At 38.7% G+C, this 11846-nt stretch overlaps 1 protein-coding gene across 1 annotated transcript; it reads left to right on the forward strand.

Moving 5' to 3' along the window:
• Positions 1-5855: 5855 nt before the first annotated feature.
• Positions 5856-11641, forward strand: LOC121632544 (C1q-related factor-like). The gene is made up of 2 exons (XM_041974131.1): positions 5856-6725; positions 10566-11641. Exons 1-2 carry the CDS (start codon positions 6093-6095, stop codon positions 10743-10745), a joined length of 813 nt encoding a protein of 270 aa, XP_041830065.1. The 5' UTR covers positions 5856-6092; the 3' UTR covers positions 10746-11641.
• The last annotated feature ends 205 nt before the right edge of the window (positions 11642-11846 follow it).

Raw genomic sequence — 11846 nt, forward strand, 5'->3', positions numbered from 1 at the left:
CGTCAACCAACGTGGTCCACCCTACGACCAACCAGCGAGCGAGGAGAAACGATTTCTTGCATCTGATTGGTCAGTTAGGGTGCCGCTCAGTTTCGGCTCCTCCCGCTTTGCCACTGGCGAGTTTGCTAGAGATTCAAGTGCTCCCTAAATTACGTAATAGATCCACATGTCCTAAAAAGGGAAATATATGTCTACTGTTAGAGAAGACAGGATTTCCAGTGGCTGTAAATAAAATCATGAGTAAAGTTTTTCTGTTGGCACTTCCTACGCTATGTGGAAGTTGCGACTCATGGGGAATGAAGTTACAGAAAAAAACATGACTGTAGTCATTATTTGTAACTTAATCATCCCACCGAGTAGAAATTTTGACTAAATTTGTTATCCATTCATCACATAATCTTTCTGGCTCAGCAGAATTCAGCGGTCAAGATGTGCAAGCATCTGTGAGAAATCACACCACGTTGTCTAGTGCAATTATTACACACGGTTTCATATGCAGAACTTTTAGTGGTCCAACATGGCACATTTTTAAATTCATTTTATGTTCCAACCTCCTGAAATAAAAACATTTGAGGATTGAAAACTGAATGCCAAGCAAACCAGCTAAGGAATTCCCACAGAATCCCAAGAGAGCCTGCAAGGCTGCAGCCTATTGCCTAAAAAGGAAGGGCCCAAAAAGAAAGAATCAAGGAAGTTACTCTGTTTGAACCCTTGTGTAAACATTCAAGGGGTTGCTATAATTTCCTTGTTAGGCAGCTATCATACCAGATGTCAGAGGAGAACTCAGAATTTCAACATTTGTTATGTTTTGTGGTTGACTTGCACTTACACAGGCTGCAATAAACTTTTCGAATAATATTCCATGGTGTCTTTACCTCATCTAGAATGACAATATCAGTATAGACATTACATGCTGCATATCCCCAAAGTCATTTAAATGTACTGTCTAGCAGAGTCCATCCTGAATATAGTCATCAAAGAAGGCTTGCTGTTTTCTTAGCTCTCCTGTTACTGACAAGGTCATCCCATGTGTCCACTTCGGAATTTGCAGGGCTATTCAAGGTGGGTGGTCTACAGCCTCCCCTACTGTTTTACTCCCCCATTGATAAGACAATATGGCAGGCTCCTGCTGCAACTGTGAGTTGTAGCAGTGGACACAGTGTGGGTTTTCAAGAAGATACAATCTGAGTGCAAAATGTAGTTAGACAAAGAGTTGTTTTATGGATGTTATATATATGAACCACCATAGCTAAGAATCTTTACATTTAATAATAGTTACAAGCAAAGGAAAAAACATAGTAATTTTGTATAACATTCCCTGTGAATTGTTCTTACACGCATAAATAATAGATATGTTTTTATTGCTTTTCAGTACATTCTGTGTGGTTTTGGGTCGCTCCCTTTTTCAGTCAGTATAGGGAGGTGTTGCCATCTTGTGGTTCAAATGTGTAAATGCAGTCAGTGGAACAAATAGAAAACATTCAAATATGATGCAAAAAATTAAGGACCAACCCATTTTATTACATTTTATTTACTGAGAAAACCAGCTAAAGGTATTAATATATTACAGTAATTTATGTGTCTTCGAAAGTTATAAATGTCAAGAAAAATGTCATTTCGGGCCAATCTGTTAGATCAGATCCATTTTTTTGCTGATGTATGAGGATACCTTTTTGGCTTCAGTTTGAAGTGCATTAGGTAAAATATTAATAATTTTTAGTTAATGCCATTGCGTCACAGCGAGGTTCCTGGTTCAAATCTAAACAGGACCTTTTTGAATAGAGTTTGCATGTTCTCCCCCTTGCATGTGTAGATTCTTACTGCATAGTCTGGCTTCCTCCCACAGTCCAAAAACATGCTCGTTGGAGCAATTGGGAATTTTCCCCAGGAGTGAGTGGTTCTAGTGGTTCAACTCTGTCTCTGTGTTGGCCTTATGATGGTTTGGTGACCAGTGCATGGGGTTTACCTGCCTCTCCCCCTGGTAACAGCTGGGATAGCCTCCAGCATCCCAACCTCTCTGGTTATACAATATGGATGGGCTGGATTATATAATATCAGAAGGACAAAAGGGTCCAAATAACTTGGAGAAAAAATATCCAGGGGCTGACAATAAGGTTGAACTCATTGAATTAAAATCAACAAAACGAAACATGCCTGGAACATTAGTTTGTGATGTAGAAAAGTAAGAAGTACCCAAACCAACCACAAGTTGCATGTTCACCTCAGGATGAACCACCATAGCTAAATATGCAGGACATCATAAACATATAAATGTAAACTTTACCTGCTGAGCATCAGCCTGTTGCCACTAGACGTGTACATGCTCATTTCTGCATGCAGCGCCAAGAGAAGCTGCATTTAAAAGTTAGACATGTGCATCAACACACAATATTAGGGTGGAAAAAAATTAGGGAAATAGCTATTATGAAGCATGCAGAGGCAACATACTTTACTCTGGTCCTTGAAGGCCACTGTCCAGCAGGTTTTAAATACATCCATGCTCCAACACACCTGACTGAAATCAAATGAATCCAAAAGATTGTCAAGTTCTGCACAATGACCCATTAATTTGAGTTAGGCTTGATGAGACATAGGAGCATCTAAAACTGGTAGGACAGTAGGCTTCAAAGACCAGTTTGACGTCCCTGCTTGTTATGTTAAAAGACCACATGAGGGCACTAAAGTCTTCAAAATGGTAGCTCATCACATATCTGTCCGATTTAATCTATTTAATAGAATATTTTTGAAAAGTATGTGTATTTTCTCAAAGTTATCAGCTTGAGTTGTTGCATTTCCATTGACTGAGGTTTGATTCTTACTGTAACTCAGATTAAAACAGCAACACTTAATCCTGGTATATTGTTTCTTGTGTGTTGTTGCACAATATTCAGTCATGCCACTATTGTAGCACTTTGGCCTTCAAAAAACGTTCCTGCGGGGACAGTCAAGTATATTTAATTGATTTGATTTAATTAGATTGAGGACCTCAGGCAGGTGCTTGCACTGTAATGTCTGCTGTAGTTACACAATTAGCCTCCATTTCTGTTTGATACAATGTGATTTTTGTAACCATTTTGCAGGTGTACAGCAAAACTTTTAGTTTTGGTTAATTTTTATTTTTGTTTTTGCAGAGTACTTGTAACAGTGATGTAGTTTCCCATGTTTTCTCACCCAAGTGGAATTTTTTGCACAGTATTTTTACTCAAATGTGTTGATAATCAATGATTTAAGACTAAGAACCTTTTATATCTGTTCATTTGTATGTTGTAGTGCTCATCTCTCTGGTTTAGTGGATTGTTTCATCAGCAAGACAGCACAGCCTGAGGTGTCTGACTCAGTACCATTGTTATGTCCTTTGACAACAGCATCAAAAACATGAAGGGGGCTCACAAGCTGAGTTTCTTCTTAAAAAAAAAAAAAAAAAGGGTAATGTTGCTTGATGACTTTATCAAGTTTATTCATGCAGAATGTTTGTGTAGCTTGTGAACTGGTTTGTTTTGAAATTTTGTGCTTTCTTTTTTTATTTTACTTCTAATGATGTGTAATTTCTCAAAATAATCTCTGCAGAAGATGTAATTTATTTAATTTACTGTAGCATGAGAGAGCTGGCTGTAGGAGAAAACTGACTAAAATTTACCTTTCCTATTCTTTATGTTGCCTTTTCATATTTTGCTAGATTGTCTAATTGCTGCCAAGTTGATGCTTGTGATATTTCAATAGGAAGTTTTCACAGCTGTCATTTTGGCACCAAGTGCAGGCTAATTAATGATATTTATAGCAGCTGCATTCAGTTGAAGTGATCCAGTTCCAGGACTTTCCCTAATTAATCCAGTCACACCATCATGGCCTACCTGCATAATCAAAGCAGCACTAAAAATATTCTTACCATAACATTGTGTTAAGTGATCGATGGAAGCAGACAAGTAAAGGTGAACACACTGAGGGATTTAGCAGGTAAAGAACAAGCTAGTTTCCCACCAAGAGTTAGTTTATTGATTGTGGTTTAAAGATTTTGAATGTCGGACCTACATGAGTCATATTTACAGAAAGAATTTTTGCCATTTCTTCATGTATTCTGGATGGAGACAAGGCAGTCCACCTTACATGGAAATCTCATTTCCTGAGAATAATGTTAAACGGCCATGACTTTAATGATCCAAAGTCATTCGTAATTGAAAATAGTCCCAAAATGGCTACATGAAAAGTTGAATCTGGCACATTTTCATGTCTTTTTTTGGAAAGAAAATAAGCTAATTTTAAATATGTTGATTTCTATGTTTTTTAAAGATTTTGGACTAGGGACAACCCAAAACTAAAAAAGTTGGTTATCATTCCAAAGATAATACGATTCAGCAGCAAAGTGTCAGAATAAATAACAAAAAAGGCATAACAAAAGAGCCTGAGTCGCTAAGGTTATTTGTTATGTAAGAAATTGAATTAACAATCAAAATGAACATTTTCAGAATTTGGGTGTCTTATTATCTACTGTTATTATGACATCATTGAAAAATTTAAAGCATCAAGAAATAGATAAAACCCGTACACATGAACAACTCTGAAAAACCAGAGCAGAGTTCTTCACAGCATCCACAAATGTAAATTTAATCTCCATGCAAAGGGAAACAAGAGAAAGAAAGATATTAACAAGATTCAGAAACATGGCTGAACACTGAATAGACTGAGGTGACATGGAAAGCTGTCCTGACAAGTCCAAATTTGCTTTCTTCTTCTTCTTCTTCTTCTTCTTCAAAAAAAAAATAAAATAAAATAAATAAATAAATAAAAAACATGGATGTTGAGTCTTTGGGCTAAAGAAGAAAGGGAGTTTCTAGCTTCTTGTACAATGTTTGACTATTGTGAGGAGGAGCATTAGTGAACTCAGCATTGGTAACTTACAAACAACATTAATGAAGGACAATTTAAACAGGTATTTTAGCCATATTTGCCTTGTACACACTTTTTTAGAGCAGGCCTTACTTATTTAAACAAGATCATGTTAAACCACATTTAGCATGTATTACAAAAGCATGGTTTACTATGGACCGCATGTGCTTAACTTACTTTACTGGAGCTGTTACAATTTGAAGACATTTGGTACATCGTAAAATAAGTAACACAGTTGTCACACACACACACACACAACCCCAGGTCAAAACATTAAATGCCTAAACATTAAATGAGGAAAAACTTTATTAATAATTTATTTATTTATTTGCAAGGTGTGAACTTGCTCTGAAAAATTTGTCAGTTTTGTGAAAGTCATTGCTTGACTGTCTGAAATTCCCACTGCTCACACAGGTACATGGATAAACATGGAAATGGAAACATACATATTCTGTCCTTGATAAAAACCCAGCCTTTACAATATATATTAAAGTCAGCAAACTATATGCAACTAAAACAATACCTGACTTTGTAAGTTAATGAGGTCTTCCTGTACTGAAAATAAAAATATATCTTACATTAGAGCACAAAGCTACAATTGTATGCAGTTTGTATATTTTAGTACTTTAGCTTAAAGAAGTAAACTAATTTTTTATCCAAGGAAACATCCTTTAAAATATTGATAATTTTTTTACCTTCATATTTCAAATAAATAACTTTACCAGTTATATTCCTGTTGGCTTTATACAGCAAATCTCTCTCCCTCTCTTCGTCTTCCCTAGATTTACACATCAGCCAGCAGGAAAGTGCCCTCCTCAGCCCTGACTCATACAGTTAGTGAGTGAATGTTGCTCACTCTCCTCCCCTTTCTTCTTTTCCTTTTTTTCCCACTCATACTCTCTTACTCTCTCTCCTCCTCTCCTCTTACTCTCTCTTCATTCTCTCATTTCCCTTCATTTTGATCACTTTAGTCCCTTCCGTCTCTCCCTCTCTCTTACTCCCACATAGCTCTATCACTCATAGGCTCACACCAGCTCTTTTGGGCATCATCTCCACCTTCGGAGATCTTCATCATATCTGCGTTTTGCCAGGTGGACGCACTCCCCACAGTCACCATTTCCACCCCGGAGAGTTCCACGCTGGCAGCGCAGCCCCTTCCCAGGCTGAGCATCGGGCGGAAGACCCTGGTGGCAGCTGCTGTGGGGGTCATGCTGGTCCTGGTTCTGGTGGTCCTCATCCCTGTGCTGGTCAGCTCTGTCGGCACAGGCAGCACAGATGACAGCGGGAGCCACTACGAGATGCTGGGCACCTGCCGCATGGTGTGTGACCCCTTCCCCAGCACAGGTACCGTGGGCACAGGTGTGCACTCAGGCACTGATACAGCAACTACAGGCTTTCTGGTGGACAACGAGGAAGATCTGAGTGATCACAGCATCGGCCCACCACTGCCTACATATAGTGTTCACGGTCCACAAGGTAAACCAGGACGCCCAGGCAAACCCGGACCCCCAGGACCCCCTGGTGAGCCGGGTCCACCAGGACCAAGGGGACCACCAGGAGATGGTGTGGACATTGTTCGGACAGGGATTTTAGGGGCGGTTAGCACAACAACCTACAACACCACACCTCGGGTGGCATTTTATGCAGGACTACGAAACCCTCAAGAAGGTTACGATATACTACGCTTTGATGATGTGGTAACTAATATTGGTGGTAACTATGAGGGCGCAACGGGCAAATTCACCTGTAAGATTCCTGGCACCTACTTTTTCATCTACAATGTGCTGATGAGAGGAGGAGATGGCACCAGCATGTGGGCTGACCTGATCAAAAATGGGCTGGTGGGTGACACTTTCAATGCACATTAATTTCCTTTTAACATGCACGGACTCGTTAATTACATTTAAATAGCCGACTAGGGCAAAGCAACACTTAAGTGGGCAATGTGAGAGATTTTTAGTCTGTTTAACAAGAGTATTTCAACATGTGAGCCAGGGAAGTTGGGGATTGAATTAACAACCTTCCAAGGGAAGTGTGATCCCTTTACCTTTTGAACTGCAGCCATTATAAGGTTAAATGACTGAATGCTGTATGAAAGATATACTAAAAGTATATTTTGCTGTAAATGCAAGCAGATAACAATGATCCATTTCTCAATCACACAGTGGGATAAACTCGCAGGGAGCTGTGTAACAGTGTACAGGCAGTTTAAAATGAGCATTCATATATTTTAGCTCTAATTTGAGCTGGTGTTATAGTTTGGCATAATGACAATTCACAGTGGCATGCTGCCAGTTTGCGTATATGTGTATATTATTACACATCCAGTGATGTACACGTTGACATGAGTGGAAGGAGCGCAACACTATCTCTGCTCTGCACACATCAAAATACAGCCCGGGGTTATAAATAGTTCAAAGCTGTTGCCCTTTGCAATACAACAAACTTCATGGAATCATGATCTGCCAGCACGTTATCAGGGTGCCTTTCTGGCCAAAGCGTTTAAATATCGATTTTTGATATTTGCTGTATTTGTGGATAATTTTTAGTGTCCTAAATGCTCTGGGCAATGACATGGATCAAACAACACGCACATCTGAGCCTCAGCATTTTGCTGCAAATGTCTGAGCCAGTCTGCAATATTGTGTACAGACTGGACACAATAACACAAGCACTTGTACATCCGAATGCAATCCAGACATATTCAAAATATTATCACTCTGAAAGTGATTATTCTCAGATTTAGTGAGGAACTCTTTTTTTGCCATAGTTTTGTTTTATTACACAGAATTGCAGTGTAGCACACTGTACGCACTTTAACCAAGTGAATGAGGGAGATGCAGTAAACACACACACACAAAACTGTTTACTGTCATATTTGATTTCATCATATTGTAAGGTGTTTATCTGATTTTTTTTCTCCCTAAGGAGCAAGATACCTTACATAGCAAAGAAAAACAACAAGAACAAGTCCTAAAAATATCTTTATATCTTTCTACACAAACACATACTGCAAATGTTATACAGTGGGACTGTTTTTTCGGATTTGTGAACACTATTTACTGTTATTTTAAGCTTGATGACTTCCATATTTGTGGAGCAGCATCACCTATAGGCATGTGCAGACATTTTTTGGGGCAAGGTTCTCTTGAAAAAAATCTGCTGCTCCACTGCAAAATAGATGTGTTATTTACTTACACGGTGGAAATTGAAATCGACTTGAAAAAAAACATAATAGAAGATCCATTTATTTTTACAAAAAAATGTATGTGCTTTCTAGATTTCGGACCTTACTTGGCAACTAAAGCTGTGCCTTCTGGAGACACTGCTAGGAAGAGACAAAGAAAGAAGGAAGAGAAAGGGGAAACCCAACATAAGCATTGTCATAGTTTTAGACTCTAATCTACAGCGCTGACTCCACTAGTCCACAGCTTTATTGGAGTATTTAAACACTTTAATTTTAAAAGACTTTCCCCTCATTTGTTATTTGAAGGAGGTGATGGAAAGCACCATTAGGTACATCAATCCAAAATCTCCCACAGGTCTTCTACCTTAGTTGAGATCCAGTGATTGCAAAGGTCCTAGCATATGATTCATCTAACTGTTATGCTTATGAAGCTATTCAGTGACTTCTAATGGTTAATGGATGGGAGCACTGTCCTGGAAGAAACCTCTCCCACTAGCGAAGAAATGCGGCATCCAAAGAAATTTGATTGATTTGCAGCTAGTCTTACCTCTAAGGGGATAGAGGGGCAGAAACTTTAAAATTTTCACCTGTTTGTATTTAAGTCCTTAATATGTCCCACCCTGCAGGTCTACTTTTTTTCCCCTCCTTTTTTATTAACGTTGGAACTACCAAAGATGGTGCATCTTTTAAATAAGGATACCTAAATATATTGGCCTTACATTGGTATTGGTTGATACTCATTTTCTTGATTGCATTTAGCTTGTTGGCAAATATAAACCAACTGCGGTACAGAGCTGGTGCGTCTTGGTTGTGTTGCATTGACTGCTATGAAATCAAAACTGATGATTTATATACATTTAATTTTATTTTGGGGGACATGGTCATGTACACACTGAGAAGATATCAATCTGCCAATGGTTAACTCTTTTGAAACATCAGTTAATCTTCTATACTTCCTTAAACCAATTCAGGGTCGCAGGTAAGCTGGTGCCAGTCCCATAAGCTGTGTCATTACTTCTCCAGCATTGTCAGGATTATTGGACAAATTATTGTGTTTGACCAATATATTTGAAATAAAGTACATGCCACAGTACACATACACAGTGCCAACCCTACACAAAATTAAACATAAATAAAAAACTATATGATGTTCTCTGTATATTTAAGATTATTATAGTTATGTAAACTTGCCTTTACGTAACACTGCCATTATGTGAATCCACTCAATCTCACACACATCCACACAAAAAAAGATAAAGAGATAAAGAGTTGGTGGCAGAAATGTTTGCCCATTGAGCATCAAAACTAGTACACGATATCTATAGTTACACTAAAACTAGGAATGGTTTCAGTAAGAACAAGGTAATAATTATGTAGTATGTATTAAATTTAAAAGATCACTTCAGCTGAAGAAGGCATAGTAATGCTTGGGTGCTTTCATCTATTTTACTCCTTATGATTCACAATACTTAATGATTGTAAAATTAATTGTGAGGTAGTGTTTGTATGTCTGTGGTGGTTCTGGTGCAGTAGACCAGTGGATGAAAGCAGGGAGAGCTCAGGTTGCATTTCTTTAATGCAACAGACATCCATCATCATGCTGTCATCTGTCCTGTAACCTTTCCTCTCAAACCCTACAGCCTCATCACATACATTTAAAGTCCACTAGCATTAATTAGAGCACCATGTTCTTATTTTAGTTCAACTAACTTGTTGACACGATCTGGCTGAAGCATGGATTATGCTTTTGTGGTAGATGTGGTGAAGCTGGAGCTTAACAGCCAACATGGCCACCAAGATTATTTGACATTAGCTTAAGCTTAGAGGGGATATGTCTTCCGGTGGATAACTGCACATGCAGATGAACTCGCTCCCGGACTGGCAATGAGATTTGGGTGTGATGCTCCATAACGAACACCCTCTGTAATTACCCTGTGTTGACACAATGACACTTATATGTGGGAAAACATGACATTTTTAGTGCCTCTTCCAGAGAAAGGTGGATGAAAGATTAGAAAATGAGGGAAAAGCATAGTGTGCACTGCCATCCTTCCTCAGAGGCAGACTGACTCAAGCCCGACCCTTTCAGTTGAGTCATAAGATAAAAACAAGATATTCACCACAGGGGACACACTTACACAAAGTCAAACTCTCTAATTCAGCCCTCACTTGCAAATATTTATTTTTGTTGAGATGACATGACCAAATGTGGTATTTTGTCATTTGATAATTCTGTATATATTCAGTGTTTCCTTTAATATCAGCATTAACTTCGGTCATGCCATCATAAATGTTTCCTTTTGGCCTCAATGATGTTATTTTTTTAATTATATATTATTCCATTGGCATCTAATTGTGATAACGGCTTGCATTTTGCTGGTATATATCAGCTTAGTGAAGCAATCTAACAATTCTTATCTGTAAATGTTTTTAACTGCATTTCTCTTTCTTCTCTGATCTCTCCGTGGTTTTGCATGTGCCTGCCATATTCCAGGTCAGAGCCAGCGCCATTGCCCAAGACCAGGATCAGAGTTATGACTACGCCAGCAACAGTGTCATACTTCATTTGGATGCAGGCGATGAGGTTTTCATAAAATTGGATGGGGGCAAGGCTCACGGTGGCAACAGTAACAAATACAGCACCTTCTCAGGGTTCATTCTCTACGCCGACTGAAGGCTGGACAGGACGTGGGCTCAGAGGTGAAAGATCACAGCTGGGAGACATTTACTTTCTAACTTTTGCTTGGCATTCTTGCAGTGAGGTTAATGTTGCCCACAGCCACTGATCCACAGTTAGATTGTCTTTAAAGATGTTCAAGTACGGCTTTGACAAAGTGATTAAAGCTGTGGATCTGTGGTTATCGGTAACAGTCAGCCTCCTCATCTATTCAATCCATTGTATGCTTGGTGCCTCTGTTGCTATTGTGATGGACACGAGCAGCGTAACAATGTCAGTCACTGCTATGTGTCATGCTGGGTTGCAGTAACAATTCTGACAGCGTAGAAGCCTCACAATCACTCCTGAGCTGTCATGTCAAATTCAAGTCTGGAGGTCCCACAGTTGTGGTGACCATACAAAGTATAAATGTGATTATGTTATCTCATGCCGTTTGTATGATAAGATGTTGTGTGCATCAAGAATGAAGGAATTTGTTTGATGAAATCTGTCAAATATTGGACAGAATGACATTATGATGTTTGAATGGCAGAGTGTAACAAAAAGCTTTCAGTGTGATGATATGAAAAAACATGTCATGTCAGCCCATTATATTTGGCATATTATATGTGTATCAACTGTAAATTTGATATTGAATCTTTGTGACTGAACACAGTCAAAATGTGTCCATTCAGAAAATATGCGTGTTGATAGGTAGCTGTATGATTTTATCATGTAATGTGCTTGTTTGTAACCGGTTATTAATTTGGTTGATGCATGCAACACATGTTAAAATGTTCTGTGTTTCCACAAATGGTGATTTAAAGCAATTTAAAGGCTAGCTGTAGGCTGTGGGAGCGTTAATCACTGTTGCATTGACTTGTGGTTTTTAATTAAAGTTTAGTTTGTTTTTGCTTTTGTTATTTCTTCACATTATACATGGTCAGTGTCACTCACCTCATCTGTTTCCTTGATCAGCTGTTCAGATCTCTCATTATCCAGTGAAACCAGCCTTTAGCCCAACAAATGTTTCTCACAAGAGCATCTCATCTGCGCAGCGAGAGGCAATCAGCACAGAGGCTATCACAGCTTTGTTAAATGCCAAATGAAGCAAGAGAT

Source organism: Melanotaenia boesemani, chromosome 21 (genome assembly GCF_017639745.1).
Source record: "Melanotaenia boesemani isolate fMelBoe1 chromosome 21, fMelBoe1.pri, whole genome shotgun sequence".
NCBI lineage: Eukaryota > Metazoa > Chordata > Actinopteri > Atheriniformes > Melanotaeniidae > Melanotaenia > Melanotaenia boesemani.

Bases quoted from the DNA above. Each gene is read 5' to 3' on its own strand.
- LOC121632544 (XM_041974131.1), top strand. From the start codon at position 6,093: ATGCTGGTCCTGGTTCTGGTGGTCCTCATCCCTGTGCTGGTCAGCTCT. The intron at 6,726-10,565 runs GTGGGTGACACT...GCCATATTCCAG, and splicing joins ACCTGATCAAAAATGGGCTG to GTCAGAGCCAGCGCCATTGC.